Here is a 22,519-nt window from a genome sequence, read left to right as displayed (position 1 = left end):
GCTCTAGAGCGCAGGCTCAGTAGTTGTGGCGCACGGGCTTATTAGTTGCTCCGCGGCATGTGGGATCTTCCCGGACCAGGGCTCGAACCTGTGTCCCCTGCATTGGCAGGCGGATTCTTAACCACTGCGCCACCAGGGAAGTCCCAGGATCTAAAGATTTTAAATTAGAGGTTTTGATACTAAATATTTTATTAAAAATTATGGAACGTTTTAATCTTAGTAATAAGAAAAGAAAAATCACTGTCATTTTTTTCCCTGTGTGCCTTTTAATCATATGCATATATAAAGATAGAAATTTAAACAGTTGACCCTTGAATAATGCTGGGGTTAATCCACATATAATTTATACTTGTCCATCTATATCCATGGTTCCTCTGCATCTGTGGATTCAATCAGCCATACTCCGTAGTACTGTAGTATTTACTACTGAGAAATATCTATGTATTTACCAAATGTAAAACCGATAGCTAGTGGGAAGCAGCCTGGGAAGCAGCCGCATAGCACAGGGAGATTAGCACAGGGAGATCAGCTCTGTGCTTTGTGACCACCTAGAGGGGTGGGATAGGGAGGGTGGGAGGGAGGGAGGGAGACGCAAGAGGGAAGAGATACGCGGATATATGTATATGTATGTATATGTATAGCTGATTCACTTTGTTATAAAGCAGAAACTAACACACCATTGTAAAGGGCTTATACTCCAATAAAGATGTTTAAAAAAAAGTATTATAAAAAAAAAAAAAGAAAATTATATGTGTATAAGTGGACCTGGACAGTTCAAGCCTGTGTTGTTGAAGGGTCAACTGTAATTTGCTGTTTTTCTGCTTAGAGTTATTAGATAAGAATATTATTTTATTCTTCAACATCTTGCTCATTGGACCTGACAGTTTTTGGTTATATATATATATAAATATATCACTAACTGATACGTTTTGTCAGAAGTATTGTAGGGAATTACATTCAACATTTGTATTTTCTTCTTTTTTTTTTTTTCTTTGCCACTGTTTTTAAGGTTAGCATCATTCTTTCATTTATGGACAAACGGCTCTATCATTAACAGTCTTCTCTCATACTGTTTCAGTACCTTAGTTAGCCTCATAGTCAGGTCCTGACCAGAGATTTCCTCTTTTGTGAAACTGCCAAGGTGAACTATCCTTGACTGACTTGGTCATTCAGGTGTCAAAGCTGTTCCTTCACTCCTGACTCACTGTGATTTTGTTTGGATCAATATTTCCAGAGTTCACTAACTCTTAGGTCATACCTTACTATGCTTGGGGGTAGTAGATATCCAAGGTAAACAAATTTTTTTTTTAATTAACAATTCAAAGTAATTTGTTTTTCTAAAAATGAAATTGTGGAAAGTTAATCTGTTTATTTGATGTGGTCATTAAGAAAAATACATGAAAGCTTTGATGAGCAACTGATATAAATATGTTGTCAGAAGGAGCACTTAGGATATTGTTTCTACACAAAAAGGTGTCAGAAATTTAATTCAGCAAATAGATTTAAAGAAAAAGATGTTCAAAGCATGTAGCATTATTCAGAATTGTTTTAGGTTTTGGGCCTCCCTGGTGGCACTGTGGTTGAGAATCCACCTGCCAATGCAGGGGACACGGATTCGATCCCTGGTCCAGGAAGATCCCACATGCTGCAGAGGAACTAAGCCCGTGCGCCACAACTACTGAGCTCACGCCTAGAGCCCGTACACCGCAGCAAGAGAAGCCACCGCAATGAGAAGCCCGCACGCAGCAATGAAGACCCAACACAGCCATGAATAAGTAAATTTATTAAAAAAAAAAAAAAAAGAAGTGTTTTAGGTTTTGAAGCTGTGATGGTTGACTTAAGCAGTTAACTCTTGAAAGGTGAATGATGAATATATGGTTAATTCTTACTTTTGTCCATTTCCAGCTTACAAAACACTACCCAGCAAAATAATGATCTGCTAGACTGCTAACCCGAGCATCCAGCTTCCACAATGCCTGTGCAGGCAGCTCAATGGACAGAATTTCTGTCCTGTCCAATCTGCTATAATGAATTTGATGAGAATGTGCACAAACCCATCAGTTTAGGTTGTTCACACACTGTTTGCAAGACCTGCTTGAATAAACTTCACCGAAAAGCTTGTCCTTTTGATCAGACTGCCATCAACACAGACATTGATGTGCTTCCTGTCAACTTCGCACTTCTCCAGTTAGTTGGAGCCCAGGTAACCTTTCAGGATTTTACGTGTTTGGTATAAGTAATAATTATAGAACTTTGTTCATTAAGGGGTACAAAGTATGTTGAGGGATATTTGAGACATAAAAAATACTCAATATACCTGATTTTCATTATTGTATTCCACAAATGATTTTCTTTAGATAATGTCATAAATCCTTATGCAAAACTGTAAATTGCATATAGTTATATACTTTTTTGTATTCAGTGCTGTGGTCAAAAGTTATGTTTTTAAGTGATTTTGGTGGATAAGAAACATTTTTGTATAAGCATACATAAATATTTAGTCATTAGGGTGTGTGAAAAGAAATGTAATCAAAGCTTTGGCCAGAAATCAACCATCTAGAACCCTTAAGTGGAGGTTTTTTGGTTTTCTTTAAAACTTCACTTGACTTTTAGGATGATATTATAAATGAGGAAATAGGTCTATATAGGTATATATTCATATATAAGATGTGTATATAGAAAACCAATTTCTAAAGTGTCAGTAACAAATTCTGCAGTTTCTGCTTATGCTCATATGCTATAAAAATAGCATGTCTTAAAAAAAAAAAAAGCATGTCTTATTTATCATTTTACTGAATCAGCAAGACCCTAGATTTATAATAATTTTCATTTAATGAGGGCCTACTTTGTGTTAGGTATGATAGTAAGCAGTCCACATCTATTATTACTAGTTCTTGTCATAGTTCTTCAGGTAGTTATGATCCCCAATTTACAGGTGAGGAAGAAGATGAAATTCTGTACCTCATGTACTACATATTAAAGCAAGAAAGTAAGGATTTTTCTGATTAATCACTTCTTAGAAAATTCAATGAATTAAAATACTCCATTCCTTTAGTGTCTTGATATTTGAGGTTTTCCTTTTTCCTTTTAAAGCACATTTCTTTTCAGTGTTCATAATCCAGTTAGACACTCTGAAATCAAGATGCATCTATTTATCAATAGTGTGTCATAAATTAACTGGCAGTTTTTTCCTTTATGGTGCATAAAACAATGGTGCCTCTTGCAAACCATGGCATCTTAGATCCAATAAAATACTGTAGATGATTTGTAGTAATACTAGCTATCATTTAGCATCTGCTATAGGTCAGGTATTGTGTTTTTTCACTTATAAATGTTCTCTCGGTTCGTCCTTAAATTATCTTGCAGGTCTTTACAATGTGACTTCTATTACCTTTTCAACCTTATCTCCTGCTCTGTCCTCACTCTTTCTGCTTAAGCCACACTGGCCTCCTAACCAATTGTAAGACGTACCAAACTTGTTCCCACCTGAGGGCTTTTTCAGTGACTGTTATTTTGCCTAAGATACTCATTCTCTCTCCTCTTTCAAGTCTATATTCAAATGTCATGATTCCCAAGGAAGCCTATCCTGACCACCCCTGTTAAAATTGCAATCCCCCTCCAACACTCTCAAATCCCCCTTATCCTTGCTGTATAATTTTTACTGACCACCTTCTATCATACTATATATTTATTTATTTTTTTAAAAAAATTATTGGCTGCTTCCTCTTTACTAGAATGTAAGCTACACAAGGGCAAGATATTTTGTCTGTTTTGCTCACTGATAGATGCCTACTTCCTAAAACTGCTTGGCACGTGGTAAGCGCTCCATGAATATAAATATTTGTTGAATTAAATTGAATTTTCATAATGGCACTGTGGAATAGGGATTTTCATCTTCATTTTGCAGATAGAGAAACCATGACCTGGCGCAGTTAAATAATTTACTCAAAATCATTTGTAGAAGTTGCAGAGCTGCCCAAGGTTTTACCCAAGTTTTGACCTTTCATTGAGAACAAGGCGGGGACAGACCATAAACAATAAATATAATAAGTAAATTATATAGGAAGCAGGTGCCAAGTGGTAAGGGGAAAAAAGTTCTTGCCTTTTTTTCCTACTTTTTATTTTGAAATACTTTTTTAATTGCAAAAAACAGTACACAGAGAACCTGTTAACTTTCTGCAGCTTCCCCTAATGTTAACATTTTTCAAAGTTATAGCATAGTTATCATCTCCAAGGATTAACACTGATACATTGTACAATTGACTTCCTCCTTTTTTCCTCTCATTAATTCACCCAGCCCATGCTATTACGTATGATATCCTTGGTTCTTGGAAAGCAGATTGGCTAGGTGTTTGGCTTTAATTTTACTTAAACTACTTTGATTGTCTCTGTATTAGAAGTTTACACTCACCAAGATTATTATCAAATATAAAATAAACAATTGCATGAACTGGATGAATGTATTTCTTCAGTTTTTCTTTGTTTTTTAGGTACCAGATCATCAATCAGTAAAGTTAAGTAATTTAGGTGAGAACAAACACTATGAGGTTGCAAAGAAATGTGTTGAGGATTTGGCACTCTACTTAAAACCACTAAGTGGAGGTAAAGGTAAGTTCATAAAAAAGTATTTTTATGGGTGAGTAGGACTTGGTAATACATTAATTTTGGAAGACTTGATGTTGATACCCTATTAAATAATTTTGAGTTTTGATAAATGAGTTTGCTTAAAGAGATCATGGAAATCTTTTTGATTGAGAACATTATACTATTTTCTAGAGATAATCAATATTGTTATTAATTTAAGAATTCATCAGACATACTACATATTGAGATTTATACAATGTTTATATTCACTGATTAAACTAATGGTGCTATAGCAGAATATTAGTTTTAATGAATCCTACTAAGACAATTTCATGTATTCATTCAGTCATTTATTAAATTTTATGGAGCACTTACAGTTAACTTACATAACTTACAGGTTAGGGTCTTCATGGAGCCCACAGTCTATTGGGGAGATAGGCATATAAGCTCAGTAAGTTAAGTGCTGAGACAGAAATGGAATTCTCTTCTGTTTATCACTGCATCCTCAGTAGCTAGCAGGTCACAGATGTAATAAAAAGTTGTTGAGTGAGTGAATTAATCAAGTATTTATTTTGTATCTGCTCTGTGCTTTCCACTGTTGGATATTTTGGACACGGTGACTTCCTTGAGAAACTTATCCTATCTACCTCATTCATTCATTGAACAGATACTTAAAGAGCATGTCCTAAGTACCAGGCACTGTTTTGGTACTTGGACTACATTAGTAAAAATGTCTGCCCTTACAGCATTTATGTTTTAGAAAAAGGAGAAAGTATAATAAAAAATAAGTATAATAAAAACAAATTATATAGTATGTTATAAATGATAATTGCTGTGGAAAGAAAACAGTATAGTTAAATGGATCAGAAATGTCAGAGTGAGGGGAAAAGGGTGGGTTGCAATTTTAAACAAGGTGATTAGTGTAGACCTTGTTAAGATGGTAGCTTTCGAACTTGAGATGAAAGAGGTGAGGTAGTTAACCATGTAGGTTCCTGGGAAAAGACTGTTCCAGGCAGAAGAAATAACAAAGTCCCTAAGGCATGCCTAGTGTCTTCAAAGAACAAAAACAGGAGAATGTACCTGGAGTAGGGTGAGTGAGGGGGAGAGCAGTATGAGATAATGAAAAGAAATGGTGAGGCCAGATGATGTATAGACTTACAGGCCATTTTAAAGACTTGAGCTTTTACTCTGAGTGAAATTGGGGAGTTACTCTAGGATTTTGAGCCAGAGGAATGACATGATATGACTTATGGTAAAAGGGTCACACTAGCTGCTCTGTTGAGAATTCAGTGTAGAAGGACAAAGGGAGAACCAGGGTATTGGTTAATAGGCTGATGGGACAAGGTTAGTGGAAGTGGAGGTAGTGAGAAGTGGACAGTCTGGATGTTCTTTGAAGGTAGAATCAAGAGAATTTCCTAAATTATTGGATGTGGGTATGAAAGAAAGAGCAGGGTCAAGTATGACTCCTGAGTTTTGGGGCCTGAGCACCTGGAAAAAGAAGTTACCATCAACTTACGCAAGGAATACTGCAGGGACATCAGGTTTAGATAGGAAGATCAGGAGTTCAGTTTTGGTCATGCTGAATTTGAGATGTCAAATCTTCACTTGGATGCTGTTAGGTAACCAGTGGATATATGTTAAGGAATGAGGTATAGGAACTGTAATTTTGGGAGTCATTGACATATAGGTAGTATCTAAAGCAATAAGACTGGATGAGATCACCTAAGTAGTGAGTATAGATAGAGAAGAAAACAAAAACTGGGTCCTAGGCCGTTTAACATTAGGAAGTCAAGAAGAAAAGATTAAATCAGCAAAGAAGACTGGAAAGGAAGAAGAAAGGAAGAAAATTAAGAGACAGGGGTGTTCTGGAAGCCAAGTAAAGAATGTTTTTAAAGGAGTTAGGAGTGATCTGTGTTGAGTGCTCTTGAGAGGTCAGATAAGATAAGGATTGAGAATTGACCATTGATTTAGCAAAGAGGAGGTAATTGTTGTTATGAGAAGAGCAGTTTTGGTCAAGAGATAGTGGCAAAAACTTGATTGGAGTAGGTTTTAAAGATTGTGAGGCAAGGATTTGGAGATAGTGAATATAGACAACTCTAGAGGATTTGCTGCAAAACGGAGGAAAGAAATGGGGCAGAGCAGGTAGGGGAAAAGGGATGAATAAAAAGATTTATTAATTTTTTAAGATGTATGAAATAACAGCATGCTTGTTCTTACTGTATGCTGATGCAAATGGTCAAGTAGAAAGGGAACAATCGATGATGTGGGAGAGGGAAGAATTGCTGGAACAATATCTTTGAATCTGAAAAGGGAATAGGATCTAAGATTTTGTCATTAAACTGTGTTCTAAATGTCTTATATACAAAACAACAACAAAAAAACTAGAGCTGTTGTTAATCATTACATTTAGATTTTTTTCATTTATTTAGCTCTAAATTTATCTTCAGTAGTTTTAGTGAAGATGAAGAATAGACTAAATAAACCCAAATTACTCTCTTTTGTGGGACGCACATAGCCTAGAGAATAGGATACCCAAATAAAATTCGAAGTAACTAAAAATTAGGCTCCAATTACCACAGAGTAGTAATAAATGGACAAAATATTCATTGTTAAAAAATGAAAGTACCTTATGGGGACTGATTAGGAATTGTGGCTTAATAGTTAAATACTAGATATTTTCATTAAATAGATAATGAAATTTGACTTGTCTTTTTTGATTGAAAAAAACTGTGGTTTCCTTTTTTCCTAAAGGTGTAGCTAGTTTGAACCAGAGTGCACTGAGCCGTCCAATGCAAAGGAAACTGGTGACACTTGTAAACTGTCAACTGGTGGAGGAAGAAGGTCGTGTAAGAGCCATACGAGCAGCCCGTTCACTTGGAGAAAGAACTGTAACGGAACTAATATTACAGCACCAGAACCCTCAGCAATTGTCTGCCAACTTATGGGCTGCTGTCAGGGCTCGAGGATGCCAGTTTCTAGGGCCAGGTAAGATAGATCACTGTCTTGCCTTTCTTACTGGCTATCAGAGCTAGAGGATGCCAATTTCTAGGAGTAGGTGAGAATACTCAGATTTATACATACAAATATTGACATAATTAAAGATAAATTACTTTTTATTAATCATAATTTATATGATAAAGAGTATGATAGTGTTTTAGAATGAATTTCTCATTTCTTTAAGAAAAGTGACATAGATCCAATTTTACAAATTAGAAAAGTGAGTTAGAGAGTAGGCCTAATAATACACAGGTAGTAAGTAAAGAAAAGTAAACCTTTTTATGAAAGAAATTAAAAGTTCATGATTGTCTTTAAAATTGGGAAACAGAAATTATTAGAAAAAATAAGAATCACCAGGGGATGATTCCTTTATAGTTACCATCATCTACATTCTGTTTAAAAAATCTTTACCTCTACCCAGGTTATGAAGTACTTTCCTGTGTTATCTTCTTGAAGCTTTATTGTTTTGCCTTTCTGATTTAGAACTATAGGCTAGGAAATTTATTTTTGCAAAGGAAACTTTTTTACTAAGTTGCATTGGGACCACTGGATAGACATGTGGAAAAAGATAAAATTGGATGTAATTTTTTTTTTCATGGCTGTATTTCTTTTTTTAAAAAAATATTTTTCTAATTATTTATTTATTTATTCTTGGCTGCATTGCGTCTTTGTTGCTACCTGTGGGTTTTCTCTAGTTGCGGCGAGTGGGGGCTGCTCTTCGTTGTGGTGCGCGGGCTTCTCATTGCAGTGGCTTCTCGTTGCGGAGCACGGGCTCTAGGCACATGGGCCTCAGCAGTTGTGGTGCACAGGCTTAGTAGTTGTGGCCGCAGACTCTAGAGCACAGGCTCAGTAGTTGTGGCGCACAGGCTTAGTTGCACTGCGGCATGTGGGATCTTTCCGGACCAGGGCTTGAACCCGTGTCCCCTGCATTGGCAGGCGGGTTCTTAACCACTGTGCCACCAGGGAAGTCCCCATGGATGTATTTCTTATACTCCTTAGCTACATAAATTCCAAGTAGGTTAGAAATACTTACGATTAAAAAATAAATTGTATAGGTAATAAAAACAAATACATGAGTGAATTCCTTTATAACCTAGGAGTAGGAAACACTGTTTTCTTTGGCTCCACATCCAGAAGCAGTAACAGAAAAGATTGGTATTTGGCTATATAATTTTTTTAATTGCATCATAATAAAACATCATAAGAAAAGTAAAAAAAAAAGACAAACTTGGGGAAATATTTATATTATATCACATACCGAGGGCTAATGTAACTAATATATAAGGTACTTGTAAAAACTCAGAAGAAAAATACCAACCACCCAATTAAAAAATTGACTAAAGATGCAGACAGACAACTCAAGGGAAAAAGTAATGTAAATGGTCCTCAAACATATAAAAATGTGCTCAGTATTTCTCATATTAAGAGAAATATACATTAAAATTATAGTGAAATACCATTTCTCACCTATCAGATTGGCAGAATTCAAAAGTCTAACAACTTTTGTCTCTTGTCAAGGCTGTGGGAAAACAGGTGCTTTCATCCAGTAATAGTGGGAATGCAAAGTGGTGCAAACTTTGAAGAGAGGGATTTGTCAATATCTAGCAAAATCACCTCTGTAGCTACCCTTCGGCCCAAAAGTGCTATTTCTAGGAATCTGTCCCATAAATATAGCAAAAAATGCAAAATGCATAAAGTTATAAAACACTGTTTATAACAGTGAACATCTGGAAGCAACCTGAATGTCTATGAATAGGAGACTGGCTTAGTAAACTGGTATATATCCTTCCAGTGGACTACCATGCATCTGTTGAAAGTAATGAGGAAACTGTATATATTCTGCTGCGTGTGATTTCTAGATACATTAAGTTAAAAAATAAAAGCAAGGTGCAGAATAGTGTGCCTGTTATAGTAAAGCACACTTTTAAATAGGGAAGGGAGAGAGAAACAACCATTCTCTAATTATTTGTATTTTCCAAAGGAAGCAATGGTAGGAAAAATTAAAAAATAATGAACATGTAGAGTAGGGAAGAACCAAGAGAAAGCAGATAGAGACAGAAGCTAGATCTCGCTCAGTGTACGTTGATTTGTAGTTTGTACCCATGTAAATGTTTTATGTAATCATAAAACAATTCTTAGTAAATGTAAGTTTTAAAAATTTAAATAAAATGAATAAAACAAAAAAACGCCTAAGAATGAAAAGCTAAAACATTCATAAGTTGGTAGCATATTCATCAGGAATGAACTATTTCAGGTGACTTTAGAACACAGTGTTTTTGATTTTTATATTCCTAGTGTGATATATAATAAATCCTAAATTGTATTCATTAGTCATATTGTTTATAATTCTATTGGTATTGTTATTTTGAAACTATTATACAGACACATAGTAGGATAAAGCAAGTAAGTAATTATGTTAATGCCATCAGGAACCAAGGTTTTTGGCATTTAAAAAAAGAGAGATACAAGTATGAAATCAAAGAATTTATGTAAAAACTCTGCGTTCTTAAATTTGAATTGGCAATATAAGTACAGACTCATTTATTTTTCTTTTTCTAGAAAATGACTGTTTCCTAGCTCTGTCTACTTAAAAGGCTTGGAAGCAATGAATAGCCATAGCACCCAAATTGTGGCCTTTAATAAATACCATTTCCTACTAAAAAGAAGCAGGGCTCTTTTAATAAATTTCTTATCCCAGTTCTAGGGTAGAAAAGTACAAGATGAACCTGGGAAGTCTTGTGCTAGAAAGCAAAAAAGCTATTAAAGACCATCAGAATCTTGTCAAAAGGACAGAATTTGAAAAGGCTCCCACTGGACAAAAGTGGGACAATGTGAACCTCCAAACGAATAATGACTATAATGGATTGAAACACATAAAATGTGTAAAAATCCATGATCTTGTAATGATAGTACAGAAAAAATAAATTGGTTATCTTTGGCAGTTGCTAGAGCACCAACACATTATGCTAAAAATTGGAAAAGGAATGGAAAAAAAGCATGTTTTTTCTGACTTTCCTTTACAAATTGCTTTCAAGGACAGTTTCTCAGGGTTTTGAGGGTAGGTTTCTCTTTTAGCAAAATTCCAGCTAATAAATTTAGAAAAACAATGTTAAGTTTAGAAAAATCACATAAAATGAATTAATGGGTCTAGGCAAGAATTATTATTGGCTGTTAAAACCAGTAGATGAAAGGTTAATAAATGAAAAAGGCCCGAACCCACTGATCAATCTTAACATTACTAAAAGTGAGACATCTAGGTCTTAAGTATCTCCTGATGTGATACATAGAATAAGGTGTATGCTTGCCCCCCCCCCCAAAAAAAACCCAAAAGCTAAAAACTCATTCTGAATCTAATCAAGTCTCTAGTTTACATGAAGTAAGGAGGATAAAGGAACATCACAAATACAAAGTTAGCCAAATTGAGAATGTGGGGTATTGTTTAGAAAAATGATTGTTTCTGCAACAAATTATTTTCTAAATGGGTGGGTGGGAGAGTGGGGGAGAACTAGTATAGGTTTTTTTTTTAAGCTTGAAGACATAGAAACCAAAAGCAATATATGGACTTTATTTGGATACTTACTCAAAGAAACCAACTATAAGAAGAAATTTTGAGACAGTGGGAGAAAATTCAACCTGAACTGGGTATTAGATGATATTAAGGAAATATATTACTCTTTTTAGATATGATAATGGTGTTATGTTAATTTAAAGTTCTTACGTGTTAGAAATACATAATGAATTATTTAAGGATGAAGTACTATGTTATCTTGGATTTACTTCAAACCACTCCAGCCAAAACAAACTAGAAAAGTGGGTAATGAGTAGATGGATGAAACCTTAGTGTCAGCCGCTGTATTATGGGTACATGTTATCCCTACTTTTGTATATGTTTAAAATTTTCCATAATACAAAGTTAAATTGAAAAATAATTTTTAAAATCCATATTTATATATAAGAATGCTTACCTGTAGATATTCCCTCATGTTTATTTACCTTACCTAAGAAGCACTAGACTAGGTATCAAATATCCTTTGTTCTGTAACTCGACAACAAAAAGATAAACAACACAATTTAAAAATGGGCCAAGGGCTTAAATAAACATTTCTCCATAGAAGATACATAGATGGCCAAGAAGTACATGAAAAGATGCTTAGTGTCATTGGTCATTAAGGAAATGCAAATCAGAATCACAATGAGATACCATACCCACTAGTTGGCCATAGTTTAAAAAGTGGAAAATGAAAAGTGTTGGCAAGGAAGTTAGAGAACTTGGGAATGTAAAATGATGCAGCCTCCATGGAAAAACAATTTGGCGGTTCCTCAAAAAGTTAAACGTAGAATTACCCTATGACCCAGCAGTTCCACTCCTAGGTGTATACCCAAAGGAACTGAAAACAGGTATTCAAACTAATACTTGTACTCGAATGTTTATAGCAGCATTATGCACAATAGTCAAAAGGTAGAAGCAGGGCTTCCCTGGTGGCGCAGTGGTTGAGAGCCTGCCTGCTAATGCAGGGGACATGGGTTCGAGCCCTGGTCTGGGAAGATCCCACATGCCGCGGAGCAGCTGGGGCCTGTGAGCCACAACTGCTGAGCCTGCGCGTCTGGAGCCTGTGCTCTGCAACAAGAGAGGCCACGATAGTGAGAGGCCCGCGCACCGCGACGAAGAGTGGTCCCCGCTTGCCGCAACTAGAGAAAGCCCTCGCACAGAAACGAAGACCCAACACAGCCAAAAATAAAAATAAATAAATAAAAATTAAAAAAAAAAAAGGTAGAAGCAATCTGGATGTCCATCAATCCTGATGAATGGATGAACAAAATGTGGTATATTTATGGATAGAATATTATTCAGCCATTCGAAGGATTGAGAAACCGATACATGCTACAATGTGGATGAACTTTGAAAATGTTATTTTAAGTGAAAGAAGACAGACAAAAGGTCACAATATTCTGATTCCATTTATATGAAGCATCAACAAAGATCAGTCCATAGAACCAGACATCAAGCTAGTGGTTCCCAGAGACGGGGTGGGGGGGCATTGTGGGGGGTGGTCAGGGGTATAGGGTGTGACTGCTTAACGACTATAGAGTTCCTTTCAGGTGATGAAAATGTCTTAGAGCTAGATAGAGTTGATTGTTACACAACATTGTGAATTGTATACTTTAAAATGGTTAATTTTAGTTACGTAAATTTTACCTCAACTTTTAAAAAGTCCTTGGTTCTAGTTATAATTTTGTTGCTAACTAGTTGTGAAACTTGGCCTAGTCACTTAACTTTTCTGGGCCTCGATGTCTTACTTGGGGAAAGAGGGGTTTGATTTTTAATCTAGATTCTAGATGATCTTTCAGTTCCATTGTTTTCATTGAGAGTCAATGTATTTTTAACTTTTTAATTCTAAATAATTTCAAATTTACCAGAGTTACAAGAATAATGCAGAGAATTCTTATATACTCTTTATCCATATTCACTAGTTTTTAATATTTTGCTATATTTGTAGTATAATTCACTCTTTCTCTCTTCTGAGCCATTGAGAGTAGGTTGCATATTTCATGCCCCTTTACCCCTTGCACTTAAGTATGTGTCCTACGTAAAAACAGTACATTCATCAAATTCAGAAAACTTAACATTTGTAAAATGCTGCAGTCTATATATAGTTCATACTCCAGTTTTGTTGGTTTTTCCAAAAGTGCCTTTTATGGCATTTATTTTCTTTCATTTTATGATCGAGTCTAAGATCACGTATTGTATTTATTTGTCATGTCTCTTTTTAGTCTTCTTTAACATAGTACCATTCCTCAGCCTTTCTTTGTCTAATGTTGGTATTCGTGAAGAATACAGGCAGTTATTTTATAGAATATTGCTTAATTTGGGTTTTTCTGATGCTCCTTCATGATTAGATTCAGATTATACTCTACCTCCCTGGCTGGAAAACAACATAAATTGATGCCTTCTTTAGGTAGTGCATCCAGGGGCTAATATCACTTTTAAATTATATACAAAATAATTCTGACAGGCAAAGCAACAGTCTCATGCATTAAAAACTTACCATTTATCTTAAGACTTCTATGTGTTCTCTACATGTTATTTACATACTTTTTTTTTTTTCCTTAGCCCTGTAAACCTCCCCCCTTTTTTTAATTTATTTTTTAATTTATTTTTTGCTGTGTTGGGTCTTCGTTTCTGTGCGAGGGCTTTCTGTAGTTGCGGCAAGCGGGGGCCACTCTTCATTACGGTGCGCGGGCCTCTCACTGTCGCGGCCTCTCTTGTTGTGGAGCACAGGCTCCAGCCATGCAGGCTCAGTTGTTGTGGCTCACGGGCCCAGTTGCTCCGCGGCATGTGGGATCTTCCCAGACCAGGGCTCGAACCCGTGTCCCCTGCATTGGCAGGCAGACTCTCAACCACTGCGCCACCAGGGAAGCCCCTCTACATGTTATTTAATTGTCATAGTAGCTCTGTGAGTTTTAAAAATGAGGGCTTTTTTTTCACTTTAACATTATCATTATCTAGTTGACTATTAAATACCTACAGAAGATATATTTTTTTTAAGTTCTGTTGACTTGTGTTCTATTTGGTTGTTTAGTAGGATGCATGTTTTCTTTTGCTTGATTTCTTTTTAAGTAAACTGTATTTGCGCACGTGTGATAGCCTGTTTTTCTGCTAAGTATTTACAGACTGCAGATAATGAACCACCATAAACTAATACCCAAAGTAGTCTGACAGGCATGATCTGCAGGTCTACTCATTTATCATGAACTCATGTTCTTTACTTCTAGCTATGCAAGAAGAGGCCTTGAAGCTGGTGTTGCTGGCATTAGAAGATGGTTCTGCTCTCTCAAGAAAAGTTCTGGTACTTTTTGTTGTGCAAAGACTAGAACCAAGATTTCCTCAGGCATCAAAAACAAGTATTGGTCATGTTGTGCAACTACTGTATCGAGCTTCTTGTTTTAAGGTCAGTAGCAAGCAACCATCTAAACATTACATACCTGGGTGTGAGATACCTGGAATGGGTGTTGCCTGGTCTAGAGGCCCCAGAAATACAGAATGCTTACAAGAGTTAAAAGGAAACTTTGCCTTCTGCATTTATTGCATCTGTGATACTGCGTATGTGTGATACTACTGTGTGTAGGTGTAGGAACACATACGTGAAGGTGTCAGTAACACTGTGAGGAAATAGTTTGGTAAACTTGGCTCTTGGAATAATAAAAGTGAACTAAAGAAGCCTACTTCATTAATGTTTACCATCTTAAAAGGGAGTCAGGAAGCATACTGAAGACTTCATAACAGTAGGTAATGTTTTAACTTCCCTATTATTATTTTTATCTCTTTCTCTGTGGTGATTAGATTAAAGCCTTTAATCTGAAGATGGCCCATATGTTGTCTTATGGATGACAAGAGAGTGAAAAGTTGAGGATACTGCCCCACTCTGCATTTAGATGGTGGGGTTTTTGGCAGAGAGGATAGGGATGAACCCTTAAGTTATTTAGAAATGTAGTTTCATTGTTGAATAGGTTTATGGGTGATGACAGTTACTGAGAGACGTGGAAAGTAGGCTGAATCCTTGACGTTTCTGCATGTTACAAGAATATAGGTTACTGGTGGGGACTTGAGAAGGGCCCAAGGACTTGGAAATAGAAAGACCCATTGGCTTCTATAAAGCAAAACATCTGTAAAGTACTTCTATAAAGTAAAACATCTGAATTTGAAGCCAAAGTTTATTTAAGCTATTTTGCTGGTTTTATAGTCCAAGAGTGAAAACAGTACAGGCAGAAAGGAGGTTTTCTTGGCACACTGCTTAGTTTGAGATAACAGGTTAATTGATGATGGAAATATGTTCAAATGAGTTCACTTATCTGCACAAATGAGGGTTGGACACTATCTGCCTGATAGTTACAGTGCTTGATTGTGTCCTTAGGGCAGCAATTGAAATGAGTCTCTGGTTCCTCAAACATAATGTTTTTGGCTAAGCAGGCAAATTACAGAAATCATTTATCATCCTGAAGTGACTGGCTTGGTTCTCACACTGCGTATTGTTGACTTAATGTTGTTTCTTTTCCTCAATGGTATCATACAGATTTGTGGTTTATGATTGTCATACATCTACAGCTGCTCCTAATATCTGACATTTGAATAGAAAGATTTCAATTTCATGCTCCCATTTCATCTTGTACTACTGCCCTGTAGTTTAAAATGTTAAAAGCAGTGTTTACATGAATAAAAGGATATCATGCTGACAGTTGCCAAAGGCCTCTCTCCAGGGGCATTTACTCTAATAAACTCACCATTGTTGAAGGTCTTTTCCTTGATTATAGACTTAGAGACCTGAATTTTGGGGGTTCCTCAGGAACAGAATCACCACAACTGAGGTCACGTACTACATATTATCAATTTTATAAATTTGTAATGAGAAGTGCAACTTCTAAATGACTAATTCTCATGTCATAGCTATTTTCCTGTAGAAGAGTATCAAACCTTTGCTTGCTTAGCATGGAATCAGAACAAGGGGAGTTAATGATTCTATTGTTTAATGCAGTGATTCTAAACTGAAGATACACATCAGAATCACCTCTGCAGTTTTGAGGAGTATACATTTGTGGGTCCCATCCCTAGATATTTTGATTTGGTAAATCTGATACCAAAATATACCAGTGAGACTTGAGCATTCATATATACTTGTTAATTATGCGGTCCTTGAAACCAGGGATTCTGATTACCTGAAATTGTAGTTTTCGAAGCGTCATAGATGATTTTGATGCATGTTTATAGAACTTTAATAGGGCCAGGCTCTGTTAGCCACCTATATACATCTTACAACTCAGGTGGATAGATGTTCATGCTGCCCAAGAGGCACCCTGTACCTTGGTGGTTGGATGAATGTTACCATCCTCTGGTTTTTTGGGTTTTGTTTTCTGTTTTGGATTAATAATTCCTCCTTTTGTTTCCTCAGTGTTTCTTTTTTTTTTTTTTTTTTTAATTATTTATTTATTTGATTGTACCAGGTCTTAGTTGCATCAGGCGGGCTCCTTAGTTGCAGCATGTGGGCTCCTTAGTTGCGGCATGAGAACTCTTAGTTGTGGCATGCATGTGGGATCTAGTTCCCTGACCAGGGATCGAACCTGGGTCCCCTGCATTGGGAGCATGGAGTCTTACCCACTGCGCCACCAGGGAAGTCCCTCCTCAGTGTTTCTTTAAGTAGGTTATTTTGTGATTTCTAAATTATACTCTGCTCTTTCTTAAATTATACTTAAGACTGTGCTGATTAGAATTTTGGGTGTCCCATACTTTTATATAATGTATTTATATATTCTCAAAGAGAATTGTGAACTGATACTATTAAGTTAACTCTTGGATGATAACTTGATTTCCCCACCTTCATGTTCTTGGGGTCATATTACTGCTGTCTCATGTGCCAACAACAGCAATCAAGACTCCCAGTGAGGTGGTCTTAGGGAGATTTTCATTTCCTGATGAGAAAATCATCAATTTGAATAGTTTGAACTATTTGTTCAATCTAAGTTTCAGAGCCTGTACTAGGCCTAGGTATTCTAAATTCTAACCACGTATCAGATTTCATTGTGGCCATTAGCAAGTTCTAATGGTTCAGGAATAAGTGTGTATCATTTATTGTGGAAATTATCTAGCCACATACCTGCATGTTTAGATAATTAGACAGTTACTAGGACATGTGAAACTACCTTTTGAATTTATGTTTTTTATCACTTAAGTATAGATTAAAGCTATAAAAATACCCTAATAATTTTTGTGGTGGCAGAAAATTTCTTAATTTCTTAATCATCACCCATAGCACTAATGTTTGCCTAACCATCATGTCCCTCTTCTACTTAAAAGTCCTCAGTGGTTTCCCATTCCCTACAGGATAATATAGTCATACCTCAGATATTGCAGGTTTTGTTCCATACCACTGCAGTAAGGCAAATATAGCAATAAAGCGAGTCATAAATTTTTTGGCTTCCCAGTATATATAAAAGTTATGTTTACACTATACTGTAGTCTATTGTGTGCAATATCATGATGCCAAAAATGTATGTACTTTAATTAAAAAATACTTTATTGCTAAAAAAGGCTAACCGTCATCTGAGTCTTCAGCAAGTCGTAGTCTTTTTGTTGGTGGAGAGTCTTGCCTCAGTGTTGATGGCTGCTGACTGATCAGGGTGGTGGTTGCTGAAGGTTGGGGTGTTTATGGCAATTTCTTAAAATAAGACAACAATGAAGTTTGCCCCACTGATTGACTCTTCCTTTCACAAATGATTTCTCTGTAGCATGCAATGCTGTTTGATAGCATTTTACCCACAGCAAAACTTCTTTGAAAATCGGAGTCAGTCCTCTCAAACCTCGCTGCTGCTTTATCAACTAAATTTATGTAATATTCTAAATCTTTTGTTATCATTTCAACAATCTTCACAGCATCTTCACCAGGAGTAGATTCCATCTCAAGAAACCATTTTCTTTGCTCATGCATAAGAAGCAACTCCTCATCCATTAAAGGTTTATCATGAGATTGCAGCAATTCAGTTACATATTTAGGCTCCACTTCAATTCTCGTTCTCTTGCTGTTTCCACCACATCTGCAGTTACTTCCTCCACTGAAGTCATGAACCCTTCAAAGTCATCCATGAGGGCTGGAATCAACTTCCTCCAAACTCCTGTTAATGTTGATATTTTAATCTCTTTCTGTGAATCACGAATGTTCTTAGTGGCATCTAGAATGGTGAATCCTTTCTAATCGGTTTTCAGTTTACTTTGCCCAGATCCATCAAAGGAATTACTATCTATGGCAGCTCTAGCCTTAAAAAATGTATCTCTTAACTAATAAGACTTGAAAGTCAGAATTACTCCTTGATCCATGGGCTGCAGAATGGATGTTGTGTTAGCAGGCATGAAAACAACATTAATCTCATTGTATATCTCCATTGGAGCGCTTGAGTGACCAGGTGCATTGTCAACGAGCAGTAATATTTTGAAAGGAATCTTTTTTTCTAAGCAGTAGGTCTCATCAGTGGGCTTAAAATATCTAGTAAACCATATTGTAAACAGATGTGCTGTCATTTGGGCTTTGTTGTTCCATTTCTAGAGTACAGGCAGAGTAGATTTAGCGTAGTTCTTAAGGGCCCTAGCTAGGATTTTTGGAAAGGTAAATGAAGATTGGCTTCAATTTAATGTCACCAGCTGCATTAGCTCCCAACAGGAGAAGCTTTGAAGCTTTGAAGACAGGCACTGACTTCTCCTCTCCAGCTATGAAAGTCCTAGATAGCATCTTCTTCCAATACAGGACTGTTTCATTTACATTGAAAAATCTGTGCTTTAGTGTAGCCTCTTTCATTAATTATCTTAGCTAGATCTTCTGTATAACTTGCTGCAGTTTCTACGTTAGCACTTCCGGCTTGCTTCATCTTGTAATTTTATGTTATAGAGACGGCTTCTTTCCTTAAACCTCATGAACCAACCTCTGCTAGCTTCAAACTTTTCTTCTGCAGTTTCCTCACGTCTCTCAGCCTTCAGAGAATTAAGGAGAGTTAGGGCCTTGCTGTGGATTAGGCTTTGGCTTAATGGAATGTTGTGGCTGGTTTGATCTTCTATCCAAACCAATAAAACTTTCTCCATATCAGCAATAAGGCTCTTTTGCTTTCTTATCATTTGTGTGTTCACTGGAGTAGTGCTTTTAATTTCCTTTAAGAACTTCTCCTTTGCATTCACCACTTGGCTAGCTCTTGGCACAAGAGGCCTAGGTTTCAGCCTGTCTTGGTTTTCAACATGCCTTCCTCACTAAGCTTAATCATTTCTAACTTTTGATTTAAAGTGAGAGATTTGACTCTTCCTTTCGCTTGAAGCCCATTGTGGGGCTATTAACTGGCCTACTTTCAATATTGTTGTGTCTCAGGGAATAGGGAGACCTGAGGAGAGGGAAAGAGGCAGGGGAACACCAGTTGATAGAGCAGTCAGAACACACATTTATCAATTAAGTTCGCCATCTTTTATGGGTGTGGTTCATGGCGCCCCAGAACAACAATAGTAACATAAAATATCATTGATCACAGATCACCATAACAAATGTAATAATAATGAAGTTTGAAATATTGCAAAAATTAACCAAAATGTAACACAGAGACATGAAGTGAGTAAATGCTGTTGGAAAAATGGCACCAATAGACTTGCTTGACACAGAGTTGCCACAGACCTTCAGTTTGTAAAAGACGCACTACCTATTGGTGAAGCACAATAAATTAAGTGCAATGAAACAAATTGTGCCTGTCCCCAAATTTCTCACCATAGTATACAAGGCCCTCTGTGATTCTTCTCCAGCCTACATCTTAGCCTTTAATTCTATGTGCTCTGCTCTTTCATGTTTCTGTTTACCACTTGCTACTCTTTTTAGAATTCTCTTCCTCACCCTTCTTTGCCTGGGGAACTCCTATTCATTCTTCAAGACTCAGTTCATGTAGCCTTCTGCTGGGGGAAGCCTTCCCTGATACTCACCCTTCCCTCCCCCACCTGTCAGATTTAATTGCCTTTCCTTTATGTTGCCATAGAGTCTTAACAATAGCACTTCTACTATAATTTTCTATTTACAAGTTTCTTCCCTACCACCTGCTGAGCTCATTGAAGGAAGGCAGAATTATGTATTAGGTTTTGTAAGTTCTGCTTTGTTCTGAAAAGGATTTGTGGTAAGGACATTATTTTCTTTGTACCTTCTTCATGTAATATCTGATAGTCTATAGGTACCTCCCCCATCTAAAAAAAAGAAAAAGTTGTTTGGGGAAGGAGGAAGAGCAGAGAAATTCTGATGGGTTTTTCTCTCCTTTCTATTCTTTAGGTTACCAAAAGGGATGAAGACTCTTCCCTGATGCAGCTAAAGGAGGAATTTCGGAGTTATGAGGCTTTACGCAGAGAACATGATGCCCAAATTGTTCATATTGCTATGGAAGCAGGACTCCGTATTTCACCTGAGCAGTGGTCTTCACTTCTATATGGTGACTTGGCGCATAAATCACACATGCAGTCTATCATTGATAAGGTTTGTGAAATTAGAGACGCTGATTTTATATCTTTCTGCTACATTGAAGAGTATTTAAATCTTCAGAAGGGAGTAAAGAGACAACCAATTGGAGATTCCTGTTTTTACATATAAGACTCTTATAAATATCTTTCTTTTTTATTATTTTCTAACTTTTAAAATAAACTAAGGGGGGGCAACAGGGAAGCAAATACAGGATGTTAGCATAAAAGCAGCCTGACTTACCAAGTCTGTCATTTATCTATATTCTGACACCAGATAGCTAATAAATAAGTTTTCTAAGTGTCTAATGATGAATTTCATAGGGCAGATTCTGAGGTGAAAATTTAATTCATCATTGATACTCCTACTATGGAATCTGAAGACACTTGAAAACCTATTCAGTGTGTTGACTGAATGAGAACATTTGAATATAGACACGTCATAAAACCCAGAGTAAAAACCATTCTGTTTTCTTTTTGTGTTAGCTGCAGTCTCCAGAATCATTTGCAAAGAGTGTTCAGGAATTGACAATTGTTTTGCAACGAACAGGTGACCCAGCTAACTTAAATAGACTGAGGCCTCATTTAGAGCTTCTTGCAAACATAGACCCTAATCCAGGTATGTGAGAAAATAATTGCTTATACTTTTTCTACTTTTGAGGTAAATAACACAAGAGACTTACTGCTAACAAGTTCTTTTCCTCATCCCATCCCCTTGGTGGACTATACAGATGCTGTTTCACCAACTTGGGAGCAGCTAGAAAATGCAATGGTAGCTGTTAAAACAGTGGTTCATGGCCTTGTGGACTTCATACAAAATTATAGTAGAAAAGGCCATGAGACACCTCAGGTAAGCACATTTATTGCACTTCTGACTGCTCTTAAATTTTTAACAGAGCATCCTGAACATCTTAACAAGCTGTTTGGTTAATGGACTCCTTATGTGACTCCACTCTCATATAAGTTTTTATTGTCTCTCTTCTTTTGAGAGAACCCACGTTTTAGTGCACCTGATAAATAATTCATAGTACAGCAGCAGTTTGAGGCGTATCTTGAATATGAGTTTACTGCAGGTTTTTTTGACCAACTCTATAGACCTGATTCCTTCCAAATATTTTGTCTAATTTTCTTCTAATGTGGGGAAATTGTCACTTTTTTCTTCTTTGCTGTCATACCAATGAATTCATGTTTGTATATGTGTGGAAGTAAATATTTTCAGTGTGCTTTTGAAGGAGTTATTTAAGGTAAAATCCTTCATTCTAGTAATAACGTCCATTTATTAAATCACTATGAGCCAGTCCCTATGTTCAGTATTTTACATATATTATTTCTAATCATCACAGCCACCTGCAAGATAATTGCTGTTCCCAAGCTGAAGTTTAAAAAGGTTAAATAACATATGTAAGGTCATGGTGGCAGTAAGTGACAGAACTGGTATCCAATCTACTCCAAAGTGATCTTTCCACTCTTCTGTCCTTATTCTATTAGAAGACATTATAATGTTCAAATATTAACTGAAAGATGAATGTTTCATATTTATTAAGGTCACAGAAATAACAATGACATCTTAGATTTTGATGCAAATTATAGCAGTTATGATGATGTTTTTATATTTTGCCTCATTATTTGTATGAACTTAGCTCCAAGCCTTAGAAGAAAGTTGTACTCTCAAATTGACAAATAAATTAGCATTTCTTAATTTTTAACTTCTGGGGTAAGTTGTATTCTTCCTTTTCCTGAGAACATTTAAGTGGACAAAGCTTATGGCTTTTTTAATGCTTTTTGAAATTGGTTGCTTGATTTGGGTATCATAATTTTAAGATAGCAATGAATTGATGAGAAAATCTTTTATTTTCGTGGGCATTTTGTTGCCTGACAAATAAGTAACATAACATTTGAACCAGTTCCAGATAAGCCTCAGAAGGA

The 22,519-nt window shown here is 36.3% G+C and overlaps 1 protein-coding gene and 1 non-coding gene across 5 annotated transcripts in view; both read left to right on the top strand.

Annotated features, from left to right (window-relative positions):
• The window catches only part of RC3H2 (ring finger and CCCH-type domains 2), a 51,064-nt gene that overhangs the window by 6,052 nt on the left and 22,493 nt on the right, over nucleotides 1-22,519 (top strand). For all 4 annotated transcript variants that reach the window (XM_007194717.2, XM_007194716.2, XM_007194715.2 and 1 more), the window contains exons 2-8: nucleotides 1,906-2,203; nucleotides 4,491-4,608; nucleotides 7,336-7,569; nucleotides 14,356-14,531; nucleotides 20,412-20,612; nucleotides 21,080-21,212; nucleotides 21,325-21,443. In XM_007194717.2, coding sequence (XP_007194779.1) covers nucleotides 1,973-2,203; nucleotides 4,491-4,608; nucleotides 7,336-7,569; nucleotides 14,356-14,531; nucleotides 20,412-20,612; nucleotides 21,080-21,212; nucleotides 21,325-21,443 — 1,212 coding nt within the window. In that variant the 5' untranslated portion in view covers nucleotides 1,906-1,972. The remainder of the gene's footprint in view (nucleotides 1-1,905; nucleotides 2,204-4,490; nucleotides 4,609-7,335; nucleotides 7,570-14,355; nucleotides 14,532-20,411; nucleotides 20,613-21,079; nucleotides 21,213-21,324; nucleotides 21,444-22,519) is intronic.
• Nucleotides 20,880-20,990, top strand: LOC114235579 (small nucleolar RNA SNORD90). The gene has a single exon (XR_003621727.1). It is a non-coding gene; the product is annotated as a small nucleolar RNA SNORD90 (small nucleolar RNA).

This window comes from Balaenoptera acutorostrata, chromosome 6 (assembly GCF_949987535.1).
Source record: "Balaenoptera acutorostrata chromosome 6, mBalAcu1.1, whole genome shotgun sequence".
In the NCBI taxonomy this organism is placed as follows: Eukaryota; Metazoa; Chordata; class Mammalia; order Artiodactyla; family Balaenopteridae; genus Balaenoptera; species Balaenoptera acutorostrata.
Note: the sequence above shows the minus strand (reverse complement) of the source record. Positions and strands in the feature narration are given on the sequence as shown.